Source organism: Macrotis lagotis, chromosome X, assembly GCF_037893015.1.
Source record: "Macrotis lagotis isolate mMagLag1 chromosome X, bilby.v1.9.chrom.fasta, whole genome shotgun sequence".
Lineage (NCBI taxonomy): Eukaryota > Metazoa > Chordata > Mammalia > Peramelemorphia > Peramelidae > Macrotis > Macrotis lagotis.
In genome coordinates this window covers 287,283,836-287,300,985 of record NC_133666.1, presented here as the reverse complement: position 1 = coordinate 287,300,985, position 17,150 = coordinate 287,283,836, and the positions used below count along the sequence as shown (strand labels likewise).

General features: G+C 37.4%; 1 protein-coding gene across 2 annotated transcripts in view; it reads left to right on the top strand.

Moving 5' to 3' along the window:
• Window positions 1-17,150, top strand: part of SLC1A3 (solute carrier family 1 member 3) — a 104,813-nt gene that overhangs the window by 72,305 nt on the left and 15,358 nt on the right. For both annotated transcript variants that reach the window (XM_074206968.1, XM_074206969.1), the window contains 3 exons: window positions 5,297-5,501; window positions 8,804-8,846; window positions 15,425-15,717. In XM_074206968.1, the coding sequence (XP_074063069.1) occupies window positions 5,297-5,501; window positions 8,804-8,846; window positions 15,425-15,717 (541 nt within the window). The remainder of the gene's footprint in view (window positions 1-5,296; window positions 5,502-8,803; window positions 8,847-15,424; window positions 15,718-17,150) is intronic.

The window sequence follows — 17,150 nt, the reverse complement described above, 5'->3', positions numbered from 1 at the left end:
ATTAACTATATGTCCTGTAATTAACCACATGTCCTCTACCTACCAGCCCCATTATCCCTCCTTTTCTTGATTAGAAGACATTGGTGCTCCTTTCCTAGAACCTCAGTCCAGTTCCTACCTTAGTCTCCTTTGTTAGGAAATGATAAAGTACTTCACTCTTTGTCCTTGATATTTCCGAATGCCACCTTTTTAATGTCTTCATTTTGTCTACAGTAACTGATTCTATCTTGCAACCTTCATTTCCATGTTGAGTGGATGATGGAGGAGATAGGGATGGCAGTTTGGAGGAAGATGACACTAAGATCCTGAATGAGAGAGCCAGAGGAAAGATAGAAGAGTGGGGGCCTCTTTTTGATTTTTTCATCTGCTAGCCTTCTTCTTACCCCTTTTTTAGTCTGTACTCTGCTAGTCAGGAAGCCATTCCCTTTCAGACCTTGTACAAATTGTAGTTGCTTGGCTTGCTGTTGCCCTGACAACAGGGAAGGGTCCTTGTATGAAGTAACCCTTCATGCTATCCTTTTCCCAGGCTTCTCTAGGAGAATGGGGTGGTTAGAGTTGAAGGGACCCTGGGATATGGGAACAGGAAAGATTATGACAAAAGGGGATAGAGAAGAGCTGGGAAGGGAGAAGAGAGAGAGACAGAGACAGTGAAAGGCAGGGACAGAGAGACAGAGAGAGGAGGAGAGCAAACAGTGCAAAATCAGTAGTAAGAACCATGGGAGAAAACTTGAGATTTGCTTAATAAACAAACACATGGCATTTTCCTGATCTCTGACTAGACTGGGACCATGGCATCTCTTACTGACTCCTCCTTCCTCTGCCGAGTCCTCCTAGCTAACTATTCCTACTTCTAGGGGCAGTGGAATAATATAATTTAGAGATAGAAGGGATCACTTTAGCAATGAGGAAAACTGAGGCCAAAAGAGGTGGTTTGCCTAATGTCACCATACAGTTTAACAGAGCTGGGGTTTGACCAGCAAAGCCAGGGTTCTTTCCCCAAAGCCACATACTCTACCCTCAAATAACATCTTTTTGAATTAAAAAAAAAAGAAAAAAGCATTCATTCAGTGTTTACTATGTGGTCAGACACAAAGCTAAAGCAGGGCATACAATTTTTGAAGAGATTTAAATTCAATTCTATTTAAGTAGAATCTTTTTTTTAATGAAACACAAGACATACATAATAGCTCTATTACAGGATTTAAAGAAACTTCTTATCTAATTAGTTCAACTCCCTCATTTTGCAAATAAGGGATCTTTGAGATTATATAATATACCCCACTATATTTAAAGATGAGGAAACTGAAGCCCAGAGAGATGGGCCTTAATGGATTGTCTAAGGTAACAATAGGGAGTAAGTGAAAAAACTTCAATTCGTACTCAGAGAAATAAGGATGGGGATCACAATTCTTTCAGGGAAGGAATATGAGTCTCTAGCTACCCAGTTCTTCCTCTATCCTCATATGACATTTACTTAAGATATAGTCAGTTCCTGAAAGTCTGTTCCCCTAGAGTCCATATTCCTGGTAGTTCCACCCTATAACCCTTTACTCAGTAGCCTGGCACAATGAAAATGTGCTTAGCCTGCTAAGTTAACACACACACACTGTTCAGTTGTTTCAGTCATATCTGACTCATTGTGACCCCATTTGGGTCAGCAAAGATGCTGGAGTGGTTTCCAGTTTATTTTTACAGATGAAGAAACTGAGGCAAAGAGGGTTAGTGGCTTACCCAGGGTCACACAATTAGTATTTGAGGCCAAATTTAATTCACAATGATGAGTCTTCCTGATTCTAGTCTCAGGGGCTTGACCCACTGCTCCATTTTGCCCGAATCTTAGATTTGAAAAGGACTCTAAGATTCAGGAGTTAAAGCTGGAATGGAACCTCAGAGGCACTCTCATCTAAACTCTTCCATTTTATAGGTGAAAAGGCCAGGGATCAGGAGTTAAGTGACTTGCCCAAGATCATACAGCTAGGAAGGAGCAGAGTCAAGATTCAAACCCAAATTCTCTGACTTGAATCTGGTGTTTCCTACAGCAGAATTACTGGGAATTCATTCATCTTTCAACTATTTCCTGCCCAAAGAATAACACCCAAAGGGAACAGCAGTGTGTTCTCAAGTTGGTCTTCATTTTTTTAAAAAAAATCATCTCCCCCCCCAAAAATACCATCTTCAAATAACTCAAAATTTGAATAGACTTTTTAGTCTCTCTTCTATGGGACATCTTTTCAGTGTGACTGCCTTAAACACACAACTCTCTCTCTTTTTGAGCAGCTATAGGTCAGGAAAGGAAGGGAGGAGGGGGAGAGATCATTGGAGGAAGGACAGAGCCATGGGGGACAAACTAACATGAGACCGGAACAAGAACACAAAATAGGAGGCTTAAGGGGAAAAAAAAGAAAGAAAATCATTTTGCTGGGTACCACTTATGAGAGACATCCGGTGTATTGTGTTGCTGATGCCACTGTGCTGTACCAACAGCGATAGAACTGAAGAATTCCTGTGTCAAGTGGTGAACAATTCAGGCACCAAAGGAAACAAACAGCCACCAAAACTCTTCACTGCAAGAGCAGGAAAGCAAAGATAGTCCAAGTTGTGATTCAGACCAGCAAATGAAAAGGAAAGGGGTGGGAGGGAGAGGCTGCAGACTTGGGATTTGGATGGAACACAGATTGGCCCATTTTTGATTGCGTGGCAAACTGCTGTAAATTGGCAACGACCTAATGAATGGGTGCATGTGGTGGGGTAATTAAATTTTCTACTGGGTTTCAGGAAAGAGTGGGCAAATATAAAAGGGGCTCAGTTCAGGACTTGCAGCTAATATTTTCTTTCTCCTTTAAATAGCAACTGACTGGTAAGCTCAGTGATGTATGTTGAGTGATGAAGCCAAGGTCATAGCTTGAGTTCCCATGAAGGATGTGAATTTCCTTGCATTCTGTCTTGTGAATGGGTACTGTTAGTCATAAAGGAAGGATAAATTGGTGCGTATCCTTTCGGACCTCAGTTTCTTCATTACTTGAGTGAGAGGGGTTGAATGAGACCAGAGCTTTTCAGTGTGTTTTGCAGACCCCTGTCCATTGTGTCAAAATGATTTTCATCTTAATAAAAAATGTTATTTATAAAACACAAAACCAAACCTTTTGGGGGTATTTGATAATCTATAATAGTATTTTTAAGGCTTTGAAGATTATAGATTATCTTTAAAGGGCCTTTCTGCTCTAGAATTCTATGATTTTCTATAAATCTATCATAACTACTGAAATCCCCTATAATACTAGAGTTTCATATAAGCGTTACAGATGGAGAAAATACTTAATTTTATTTTTAAAAATTTTACAAATTTTAGTTCTGAGTCAGAATGATCAATGGGACTCCTGAGTTCCAAAAAGAGGTGATCATAATGTAATGATCAAGGTACTAGAAACCATACCATAGGAGATTGGCATGAAAGTGGTGGGGGGAATGTGGCAGTTATCAGTAGAGACCAGAAAGTCCATCTCTAAAGGTTCAGTGATTTTTTGGTCATTGAGTTTATTTGTTTCATTGTGAGTTGTGGGAGGAAAAAGGGGAGAGAGAATCACAGACGACTTCAGCACTTTTATTCTAAAGCTCTTCTTCTCAATACTTAGCCTAAATCTTTTCAACAGCTAAAAATTAAATTGTTAAAGGGACTTCAAAAGTCATGTTATAATGCCTACCCAAAACACAAAAGTCATCTACTTTGGCTCTAGGAAGGGTTCCTTTACTCTCTGCTTAAAGACCTGACAGGGACAAGGAACTCAGATATAAACAGCCTGACTATTTAGAAAACTTTTCCTTTTGTTAAGTAGAATTTTTCCCCCTTGTAACTTCCACCCCATTACATGTAGTATTATAATCTCTGGATCTACATAAAACAAATGAAATCTCTCAAATGACAACTCTTCAAAATGATTTAAAAACAGTAATTACCTTCTTTTCATCTGGCTAAGTTTCCCTATTTCCTTCAGTCATTCCTCATATGATGCAGTTTCTATACCCCTCAGATTCATGATCACCATCCATTGGAGCTTTTAGGAAGCACTACTCCTAAGAGTGCCCCTATTTGGCACAGCACAAGATCTTAAATCAACTATAATGAGGTGATTGGACTATTGTACCTCTAGCAGGTTGATTCTAAGAAAACAAAAGGAAATGCTGTTGAATAGGAGGTTCTAACATTTTTTGTGGGTCTCTCAATCAAATAAGGAAGGAAGAAGGGAGAATGAAGAGAAGACAACCAATGATGTCAACAAGTCTTTGGAAACATTAATAGCTGTTTTATATGTGCCTATATATACATTATATATATGGTCCATCCTCTAGAAAGTAGCCATCAAAGTTGTCTTGACATCTTAATGTTATATAGTCCATATTCTAGGTTAGTTTGAAGAATCTTGCCCACCTTTCCTCATGCAAATTGCCTCCTGGCAGAAGTGGAATTTTAAGGCAGGAGTTAGAAAGGTAAACGTTGAGTATAGAATGTTGGGATAAAGGACTTTAGAGATCATTTCATTGAAACACCTTATGAGAAAATTGTAGTCTAAAGGAGTGTGATATTGCTCTAGTTAATTAGTTTGGTAGGTAACAAAGGAGTTCTCACCATTGTGTATAGTGAACCAGAAGGTGGAGGGAGGAGACCCAAACTGTGGAACAGATTTTCTACATTAACAGCAGCAGAGTACTAGGGATAGTCAATATTGGTAGAGGAAATTAAATTGTTATCCATCTGTTTGAATTGCCATCAGGTCAGCAGGCTAGAACAAAAGCTCAAAATATGCAGAAGGCATTTATACATACAGTGAGTGGTACTCATCTTGAAGGAAGTTATTGGTGCTCAATTTGCTTACATCAGCCCAATCTTGATCTAAAGGGAAGCCTAGGTGATTTTGCCAAGAATTTAATAAGGCTTTCACATATACACCTTCCCTTCATCACATGATAGTAATCTGTGAAAGAATTTCATTGTACTTTCCCTGTCCCAGTCCAGCATTATGGAAAATTGGATTTTTATTTGGTTTAATTCCAGAATTGTGGAATTTACACAACAAGCAGGAAAAAAATGGTTTGTACATTCTTTAAGCTAATATGCTGACCTACTCTTTGAGTCTATCACTGGGTTATTTTGTCCATTATAGCATGGTATAGCCAAGTCCCAGTACTGGGGAGCAGGGAGAACATGGGGTGGGGTAGAACTACTACTAATCATCTTCCTATAGAAGTGTTCAGTTGATTGATGCTTTAAAACAAATCTCCTTGTGTTTGCCTTTACCAGGGATGGCTGCACTAGATAGTAAGGCCTCAGGAAAAATGGGAATGAGAGCAGTGGTCTATTACATGACCACAACTATCATTGCTGTGGTGATTGGTATAATCATTGTCATCATCATTCATCCTGGGAAAGGCTCAAAGGAGAATATGCACAGAGAAGGCAAAATTGTGCAAGTGACAGCTGCAGACGCCTTCCTTGATTTGATCAGGTATGTCCTTGCAACGAAGCCCATATGTTTGTGGTGATTCACCAGAGTCATGTAAGATTTCTCTTTATTTCCCAAGATCAACACCTGGATGAGAACTGGACATGTGTGAAAGATCATGTGATGCCACTTATCATGGGAAACATGTTTTTTACATGAAATTTTTTTCTCTTCTCTTTCTCTCTACTCAAATCACTCCCCCCCACCATGAAATAAAAATCAATTGGACAAGTTAAGTTAAAGGGGGGCCCTGACTTCAAAATCCATAATTGGATCATCCTATTCCAAATTCCAGTTTTACTATTTGTTGTGATATTAGACAAGTGACTCAATCTCTTGAGGTTAGTTCTGGAGTTTTTAACCTTGCATCCATGAGCATGATTTTCATATATATATATATATATATATATATATATATATATATATATATATATACACACAAAGAAAAGTAGTTGTTTTGAAATAGTTATTAAATGTATTTAATAACTATTTCAAAACAACTACTTTTCTTTGTAATTCTATGCATTTAAAAACATTATTCTGTGAAGGGGATACACAGGCCTCACCAAACTGCCGCCAAACAAACAAAATAAACAAATGGGTAAATATTCGGGAACTAGATGAACTCCAAGGTCCTTTAGCTCTCAAACTATGGACTTCTATTTATGAAATATCTTCTTTCCCACATTTACCTATAAAGTCCCCTTTCGTATATCCAGGAGTTTCATCCTTCCCATAATTGCATGGACACTTAAGAACTGCAGGAGTTTCATCTTCCCCATATTTTCATGGACATTTAAGAACTGCAACCCAGATACACATGAAATTTAATAAATTTACTACTAATTATGAATGCATAATGATGACAACTGAGCGAGATTGAAGTTGACATTTGTTTTATTTTGGAAAGAAGGGCTTACCTACGGAAATTTGTAATATATGTATATATGGATACATGAGGAATACCTAGAAGATAACATTTTTAAGTATTTCAGTAGCATTCATGTACCCACAATCTACTGATTACATAAGACAATAAAGACTGATTACATCAGTCAATAAAGACAGGGCATGGCATGTCTGTCTGTTGACCATTGATAAGGCTGAGTTCTTGACTCCAATGCCCCCTACTGGTATTTTTTTCTACCTCTAGTACTAAAATGGATGTTTATTAAATTGTATTAAAAGATAAGTTATTTTCCCCCTATTCCTTTTGACTTTTTCTATGGAACACAACAGAGAAACCTAGAAGTTAAAAAAAAATAACAGAACAAGAAAAATATTACACACATAGAAGTCTCAGTAATCTTGGTATAAGAACCTGGACCTCATTCATTCTTTATTCTCCTTCTCTTATTGGTCTGAAGAGATATCACAATAAAGTGGAAAGACATCTGACTTTGGAGCAGGACTTTCCTCATTTGCAAAACTTAGGTCCTCCTAACTTCAGGACTGGTACTCCATCCACTGTGCCACTCTGTTGCTCCATAGCTATTTTTATTTTAACATGATCACTTGGGTTACTCAAAATTGTTAAGTTTCTCAAAACTTCTGTGCTGAGAAACATAACACATACTACTCTAGCTAGTTCCAGGTATGAAAATCCCAGCCCTACAAATGGTATTTCCTTCCCTTGGCTATAAGTAGTCTCTTTCACCACTCTAATTTATGAACTTGCTGGTGTTCTATTCTTAGCCCTTTACCTCCATCAAATAAGAAGACTTAGACTACAAAAATTTCTCCTCCTGCTCTTCTTGTTTTTAGGAATACATTCTTACAGCTGCTTCACTTAGCTTTTGGTGGTCTCACTAGCCTCAGGTCCTAGACCTTTCTCATAACCCAGCCTCTGTTTACTGAAGCAAATTTTCTAGTCAGATGTAACAATGTGATCTTCCCTTTAGTTAAAGTGTAATCCATCCCTTTACTGTTTTTTTCCCCAGGGATCTGAGATGACTTTCTTGACCCCCATGGTCTGTGGCACCATAATCTCTGCCCAGAACTTTAATTACCTGTGATGCTTTTCAGTACAGTCTTGAAGACAACTTTATTCTTTCCCATTCAGATTCCTGAGCCCAATGATGAACTTGTCACAAATTTCCTTTTTCTGTATTTCTCTGAGATAGTGCTGATGTGATGAGTCTCCATTGGTTCCAGTCAATAATGGGTGCCTTACTCTGAATTCCTTACCCCAACAAGTTTATAGCAATAACAGCAAAATGTCCTGACTTTAATAATAGTGTTAACAGATTTTTCTAGAATTCTCTTCTACTTTTTATTTAGAGATAATAGACATCTTTGAAGTATCTAAGGCAAACCTCTCCCTTTACAAATGAATAATGTGAGACCAAGAGGGATTAAATGTGTTGTCCACGGTCACTTGGGTAACAAATTTTGGCCAGAATTTGAATCAAGGACTTCTGACACCAAATCTAAAAATTCCACTAAATCAAACACAGGTTTGTAGTTTGTTAAGACTTCATATAATATTCATTCATTCATGAAGAAGGCAAATATGGTATGATACCAATGTGATCCCAATACATTAACACTTTAGTTAAGGAGACTACTCTTAAGGATGGGAAGGGGTTTTGATATGGGTATGATACCAATGAGATCCCAATCCATTAACACTTTAGTTAAGGAGACTGCTCTTAAGGATGGAAATGGTTTTGATTGGTATTATAACAATGTGATCCCAATACATTAACACCTCTATTCTTAAGGATGGAAAGGGCTTTGATATTCAACAGAGATGCTACTCATTGTATATTATTTCCATTCTTTTTGCTGGGCATTCAAGGCCCTTTAGCTCATGGCACCCTATCTTTTCAACCTTCCCTCATATTATTTCTCTATATTTCACTCACTCTAGTCAAATTCTTGGCTTCCATTTCCCATCTGTAAATTGATGGTGCTGGTCCCTTCAGGTCTAAGTCTATGATTCTGTTGCCTCAAATATCTCTTTATTTTATAACTTTCTAAAACATTCATCATATTGTACTAATATTATGTATTGTAGTTATCTGTGTTGGTGTCCTATCCCCTTACTAGATTATGAGTTCCTTGATTCCAAAAGGCTTTTTATTTTTTTATCTTTATTTTTCATTTACCAACAGGCAACATGCCTAGGATTGACCACTTGCCAATGAAATCTCCCTCCAACTCCCTGTCCTGGCCCCAAGCCCCAGTCCACTGCCTGGTATAAATCAAATAAACCTTCACCTTTGAAAAGATGAAGGGGATGAAAGGATATAACTGAATTTGTTCAGGCTATTCTCCTAATGATTTTCTTTCTCTCTTCACAGGAACATGTTCCCTCCCAATCTGGTGGAAGCCTGCTTTAAACAGGTAAAAACCCAATGGTTTTTATTTTGTGTATTTTATTTTGTGTAATTTTGAGTTCAGAAAATATGATAGCCATAACCTAATTCCTTACCCCAACAAGTTTATAGCAATAACAGCCAAATGTTATGTAAAAACCTAATGGCTATTTATTTTACCTTTAAAATTCCTCTCACATTCTTTACCGGTATCCACATTATGGCCAAGCAATCATCATGGCCAAGAAGCCATACCAAGTTGCCTGAGAGCCAGATTCTTTTTTGTTCATTTGAACAAACCTCCCTTTAGCAGATGATGAAGAGTCACCTGGAAAGAGAGAAATGGAGCCAGAAAGAGGCTACCTGCTATCTTTTTAAGGGTACAGAGAAGGCAGCCATGAACCCTAAAAAAAGTCCAGCAAGTAAACTTTTGCTATTGGTGCTTTTTGGACCTGTTTTTTAATTTATTTAAAGGACTTCTGGTGAGAAAGCCCCCTCTCCTAATGCAGATCTTCAATTGTTCTATAACTTATAGTTTTTGTGAGTTGTCTTGGACCCAGAAAAGCTAACTGACTTGCCTGGATCAAAAGCCAGTATGTATCAAAGGTGAGATTTGAACTCAGAGGCCAGTTCTCCATCCACAAAACCATTTCCACCAACATCATATATAAATAGATATAGATATATAAGGGTATGTTTGTATTTAAAAATAGTAAGATGCTCTTGTAGAAAAGGAAATAGCAAACCTTTCCAGTATCTTTGCCAAGGAAATATCAAATAGGGTCATTAAGAGTTGGATATGACTAAAAAAATGACTCAACAAGAACAACAAGAAGAAGATGCTCTTGTGGGCTTTCTAGACTTCTGTGTTTGCTTACAAGCAATAGAAAATTTAAAGGAAATTCAGAGAACTAGAAGTTCCAAGTATAGAATGCCACTATTCAGGAATATTCAGGGTGGCAGGAACAACTTGCAGCTAAAAGAGAGAGAAAGCAACTGTCTAGCTTCTCTGAAATGAGTGAGTAAACTTCCTATTATGACATGAGAATCATTTTTACCCCTACTCTTGATTCTCCATATAGGAACTATGGTCTCTCTTGACTAGTGACTCTCTCTTGACTTTAGAATAAATACAAATATCTCATTGGGATTTAAATCCCATCTTTCTTTCCCATTTTCCATTTCCAGACTGATTTTACAATCTGCTTCATGCACCATACATTCCAACTGAATTAGTCTACAAGCTGTTCCCTACAATAAGTATGCTATCTCCCATCTACAGAATTTTATACAGGCTTCCTCCCATGCCTGGAATGTTCTCCTACTTAGCCCTACTTCTTAGAATCTCTAGTCTCCTCCTCCTCTGCAGAAATTACTTTGCATTTAATTTACTTTATGCATGATTTATATTTTGTTATCTGTGTTCATGTTGTTCTCTACATTATATAAACTCCAAAGACAGATACTAGTTTTTCTTTGTATTTCTATTGCATTCAGAGTGTTTAATGCTTCAGTTCTTTTTTTTTTATTTTTTATTTTTTTCCAAGCAATAGTGTTAAGTGACTTGCCCAGGGTCACACAGGTAGATAATTACTAAGTGTTTGAGGTCATATTTGAACTCAGGTCCTCCTGAATCCAGAGCTGGTGCTCTATTTACTGTGTCACCTAGCTGCCCTAATACTTGAGTTCTAAATAAATACTTACTGAATGAGGAAATGGTCACCCTCATGGAGTTTACAAACTAATAAGAAATATGTAGCAGATACAAAAAAAGATCTGAACAATACAAGGAAGCATGAACATGAAACTGCAGCAGGCATCTTGCCCTTTAGAGTGTTGGGAAAGAAACAGCTGGATCCAATTTAGAATGCTAGCAAAGAAAACAGATAGATATGCGTCTATATTTTTAATTTAATGCAGAGAGTTGAGAAAGTCAATTCTAATTTTTAGAACTAAAAGAATCTTAGATTTGGAGCAATAACAAGTCAGTGTGCTTTAGTTTTCATGTCATTTCATTTCATCTCAATAAGTATTAAGTTTTGTTTTATAGACAGAGCCATAACTAGAGCAAAGCAACAGTACCACGGATAGCTAATACGTAAAGGTGTCTGTTTTCCTACAGTATTTTTTTTTGAATTGCCAATTTACCCCTGTTAAATTGACTTTGCCCTAGGCTTCAAAATGCCTAGTTATTGTCCTGCTGATGCATACCTCAACTTTCAACAGAGTTTTTTGACAGTTTACATGGTCCATAGCAGAATGCTGAATCAGGAAGCTCAAGTTTCTGTGTATGCTGTTTATTGATATATTTTTTAAAAGCGGATGCCCCATGTTGTTTTTCTGTATGCTTGGCTGTAATCTCTGTGACCCTGACTTTGACTTTCTATTTTCCGACATAGCCGGCAGGCAGCTGAATGACTGTGAGCTGCCAAGAAAGCAGATGTTTTCAAAAGTCAACTACAAAGAAATGTATTACTGGGGTTTCACTGTTAGATGAGGTCCGGTTCCCACTGATATGCAGCAACTTGATATAGAATTTCGACCCTATGGGATTGATAATATATGAAATTTCTTCCTGACTCTTAGATGAGGGATCTTTAGATATGACAATTGTTAATCCCTGAGGCCTATACTGCTCGCTCAGACTGGCCTCTTGGGGCACCTTAATGTTCTCCAAAATATGTGATTTTGATCTGATGGAGTTAAGAAATCATAGAGAAGCTCAAAATTACATAATCTCAAATACTTAGGTAATACATGGAGAATTCATTTCCTGCTTTATGAAGTCCACGTATTGGATTGCTATATGTCAGGGGATAGCTTATAAAATACTTGCTACCCATCTATTTAGAAGTTAAAATTCAAAACATTTCTATTCAAATGAACAATATATCATTTTCAGCTGTTTCTGTTATTAGCTTGGGCTACTTAACCCCCAAATCAGGAAAATGTAGGCAAGAATGTAATTTCTTATTTCCCTTGAGTTCAGAGACAGTCAACTTGATTCCTCCCATTTGTTAGATTAAGCTGAGCTTTTGGAAAATGAATGAATTCTTACAAACACCAGGAGCTCCCTGTGGCCCATGAGTGTGAATGTCATTCCAAAGTACCACACTTTTGTACCTCAGTGGTTTGATTCTCCTGTCTAGTTACAAACAGATCTCAACTAACAAGGCCACAGAGACTACTAACAAGGTCATTTCTCTACTCTCCTTACAGAAATATACACTTAATGACAAGCTTTCTTTTGATCTTGACTCTCAGGGTTAGGCTGGAACCCTCTCAAGAGTTTTGAAACCATGGACCAATAGCAGGACAAACACCCTGCTGAGTCAGAATTAGAAGATGTCTTTCTTTATGCTTTCTTCAGAAGCTCCATTCATCTCTGTAGAAAAGGTTTACATGAACTTTTGGTTTGGCTCCATGAACAGGATGCTATTTGGGAGGATTTATTTATTTAAGTAGAAGGATAGCTTTAACTTTAGTTTCTATCATATTAACATGAGTTATGGAATGATTCTACAAACCCAGGAGAGTATAGGTCTTTTTTATTTTGGGAGGGGGGTTGATTTTGAGCCATGAAAATGTCTTAGTTAGAAGGCTTAGTGATGTTCTTAGGAAACTCAGTAATAGGTTTCATATTTCAGAATGTTTTTAAATGTCTCATTTCCTGGATTTAAAAAATAAATTCAATGGAAGTGTAAAAGTACCAATCAAGGTTGGACTGGCTGGGCTGACAGGCTAGCAAATGTCCAGTGCCACTGAGGTAGCAATTACACAGAGCCTCTTCAGATCAAGCTTTGCCTCAGGGACAATCTCCATTTCTTGTATTGTACATGCGTAACTTTATTTTAATTGATATGCTCTGATTTTATATTACCTTCATTTCCAAATATATCCTTCCCCCACCTATCCAAAGACCTCTTCCTTGAAGCAATTTCTTTTTAAAAGGAGGAATAAAAAACAGTTCACCATAACTACCCAACAGATAAGCTGAATTGGACCATATCCCCATATTTCTTCCCACCCCTATTTTTGCATAGAAGGGAAGGAACTACATTTTCTCACTCATCTTCAGAACCATGTTTACATTTTTTTATTTGGGCTTTGTTTTTCTTCTTTCTAGCCAGATTGTTGTAGTCATATGTAATCAATCAAATCAGTAAACATTAAGTATGCCTTATGTGCAGTGAATTGAACCTGAATAGAGCCACAAAGATCAGTTCCTGTCCTTTAATAAAGGAAGAGGCTGAGAAGGTGAAGTGGTGTTAAATATTCAAGTTAGTAGTATGGTAAGATCAGTTGTGATCAGCTTATCATCAAAGAGGCATCTTGTTTTGCTTTTCTTGTAAATTTTCACAGGCTTCTCTGGACATAGATTTTTTTATATAATAGGACCATTGCTTCAGAAAGAGGCCCCAAGCATCTCTGTGGACTGCCACCAGGCAGAAGATATTATATTCACTTAAAGGACTGAGTTCTCATTGGTCAGTCTTCCCTGTTCCCCATTATACTTATTTTCATCATTTCTTATGGCATAATATTGTATTCTTGTACCACATCTTTTTTTTAATCATTCCTCATCAAGGCATCTGTTCTGTTTTCATTTCTTTGCTACTACAAAAAGTATTGCTATAGATTCTTTGATCTATATAGACCTTTTGGTGTGTGTATTCAGCAATGGACTTTCTGAGTCATATTTGAATCATTTTATTTGCATAATTTGAATGGTTAACTTTAAAATCAAAGAAGAAAGAAGTAGATTCAGTCATGAACATTTTGATCTTTTCTTGTCCTGTGTCTCCTGTCTCAGTGACCCAGTCAAATACTGCCTCAGACACTGGACACTTACTAGCTGTGTCCTTGGGGAAGTCATTTAACCCTGATTGCCTCACATCCAGGGTCATCTCCATTCATCCTGTTTCAAATCTAGACCCAGATGACTCACAGGAAGAGAAAGTAAGACTGGTGATTTAGCACAACAATCACCTCCCTGATGTCATTGTCTTTCAGAACAAAGGACAAAAATCAATCAAGGAGACCCCACTTTCTATTGAAGGATAATTTGGTGTAGTTGCAAGAGTACTGACTTTAAAACTATAGCCCTGGGTTTGAATTCTGGCTCTACTAATTGATAAACATATGATGTTTTGAGAATCATCTTTTGGCTCTTCAGTTTCTTCTTCTTATGTCTTCTAGCTCTTCTTTGTCTAACATTGACCTAAGCTACAACCAGTCCCCCCAAATGATTCAGGAAGAGCTTTCAGTTTGAAGATACCGAGGCTACAAATAGGGATTTCTGTTAAGTTTTCTTTGGGATGTGGACTTTTTTTGTTAGAATTTCAAGAACTTATTTTTTGGGAAACTCTACCCAGTGACAGAATTGGGGTGTGCTGGACCTAGTTTAAATAGGCTGCAAGTCAACTGGTAAGTTTTCAGTGTACTCAGATTTCATAAATCAATAAACCCTATAAATCAGAACTTGATTTTTTATTTTTTTTGATTATCTAGATTTAAAAAAAAATGATGGAAAAAATGTTAATTTTTTCAAATTGAACTTAGAAGTGAGTTATGTGTACATTTTTGAGGGGAGAACCAGTTGTTAAATATTTGTCCCCAGTATATTGCCTTTGATTGAGGTAAAGTCACCATAATGGTCAACTGTCTACTAGATTAATGAATACTTTAAAATGATGCTTGCCAATGCAAAATATTAGGAAGAATCTAATATATGCTCACTCAGTAAGCCAGGCACATTCCCATGGTTCCAGGGTACTGGATAAAGGGCATAAGGTAGAACTGCTAGGACTAAAGATTCTAGGGGTCAGACTTTCAGGAACTCTCTGTCTTTTAGGTGAATGTCCCAAGAGGGTTGGGGAAGAGTTCTGTAGCTATTATCTCACACTCTTGCCTTGTTAAGGATCTTTGTGCCTTACTAATAAATATAGGTAATGTAGAAAAAATTAGATATGGGGTCATTTAGAAACAAAACAAAGAAACAACTTGGCAAAGTGGAATCAGTAATGAATTAATAGCTATGAGTGTCTGATTTCTTGTCTTAGCCCCACCAACTAGTAAGCAAGTAATACCCATAGTGTTTCAAACTTTATTTCATTTGATCCTTACAACAACCCTGAGAAGTAGTTGCTATTATCACTGTTTACAATTGAGGAAATTTGAGGCAGACATTGGCTAAGAGACTTGCCCAAATCTGAACCTCGGTCTCCTCATCTATGAAATGGAAGACTAGATGATTTCTAAATCCCTTCCTAATTCTAATATTCCATAATTCAGTAGCACTCTTCAGAATCACAAACAAGAAACACAAGGGTTCATTTGAAAAGAAAGTAGACAGCAGGGTTCAGTAGAATGAGCAATGACTCTGTAGTCCAAGGACTTGAGTTAAAATCCTAACTCTGACTCTATACAAGTGACCTTGGATGAGTCATTTAATTCAGGTGAACTGCAATTTTCTCATGAAGGGTGGAACTAGGATGACCTCTGAGGTCCCTTTAAATCTAAGATTGAAATTTCTATTTGGTACATGAACTTCCTCTTGCTTATTTCTCTTTTTTTTTTTTTTTTTTTTGCTTTCTTTTGTTTTAGTTTAAGACCAACTATGAGAAGAAAAGCTTTAAGGTGCCTATCCCACCCAATGAAACCATTTTAGCTTCTGTGATAAACAATGTTTCAGAGGCCATGGAAACTCTCACCCGTATAAAAGAGGAGATGGTCCCAGTCCCAGGCGCTGTGAATGGAGTGAACGCACTGGGACTGGTTGTCTTCTCCATGTGCTTTGGATTGGTGATTGGGAATATGAAGGAGCAAGGGCAAGCACTGAAAGATTTCTTTGATAGCCTTAATGAAGCTATTATGAGACTGGTAGCAGTGATCATGTGGTAGGTACCTCAATTTTACTCTACTATTTTCCATGGTATGTATTTGAAATTTGTTTTAGACGCTTCATTTGATTTTTTTTCCCCTATTATAAACTGTGGCATGACAACCCAAAATCTGAGATGCAGTCTGAGAGACCTCTTCTCTAATGTCTATCTTTGGATTATTTGTCTCCTCCCAATTCAGAATTTCCACTGGGAAATAGCTTATAGTGCATGTCTAAACTCCACAGGTATAGGTAAAAGATCTATCACCATCCTGGCAAGCACTTGAGGTAGCTATGCTTAACAGAGATGCAGCTGAATAGCTAACTCTTTCATCCCTCAGAAAGTTCAGAAATCCTAAAAAAGACTCTGCCTACAAATAACCAAAAAATAATCTGCAAAGCATGGCTATGATCCTCCTGCCACCTAACAAGATCCATTATCACTTCAGGGGATCCTTAAAATTCTATAATCTTAGAACATCATCTTGATGTCTGGCCTCATCAAAAGAGAAAAGTGTTACTAATACGATAGTCCCTAATTTTCTGTGTTTCATTCTTTTTTTTTTGTGAGACAATTCAGGTTAAGTGACTTTCTTCAGGTCACAAAAGCTAGTAAGTGTCAAGTGTCTGAGGCTGAATTTGAACTCAGGTCCTCCTGACTCCAGGGCCAGTGTTCATTCTTAAGGGTCTATTATGTGATAAGCCCTCTACCTATAGTGTTTCAAATCATATCTGATTTCATCCTCACAATAGCCCTGAAAGGTAGTTGTTATTATCACCATTTACAGTTAAGGAAACTGAGGCAGACATTGGTTAATAGACTTGTCCAAGGGTTCCAATGGCTAACAAGTATCCTGTTTCCTGACCCCTGACTCCCTGACTCCCTGAACTCTATATACCAAGCTATCCTGTCATAGGGAAATTTTTTTTCTTAAGAGTCATTTGTTAAACATTTATCCGCATATTTGCTGGCTGCATGGGTAAGAGTGAATACTATCCTAATGTGCCTCGTCCCTAGAGAAAAGTCCCCTTTCTTTTCCTTCCACCTTGGTCCTAGACCATTTTTAAGTTTCTTATCTTTAGACTGTCTCAATTTTCTCTGGATCTCTCTACAAAGGGGATCTGTAATTGATCCTTTCTAGTTAGTCCGACACAGAAGTGTGATTCCAATCCACAATAGCCTGATTCACATACCTTATCCCAATGATCTGAGACTTTGAAGGCATGCCAGGTGGATGTTCCCTAATGCTCTCATGGCCATACCCTCTAGGAGAAGATCCAATGCCTTAACAAAGACTTAACCTGTTACCTTATCAAGCTGATCAAGGAACTTTCCTAATTAACACCCCAGTCTACTTTGATTCTTTATTATCAGCATCCAGAAGAATGTAAGTATCTTGAAGGAAAGATCATCTCACTGGTGCTTCCTTTGTTGATTTGTTCAATGAT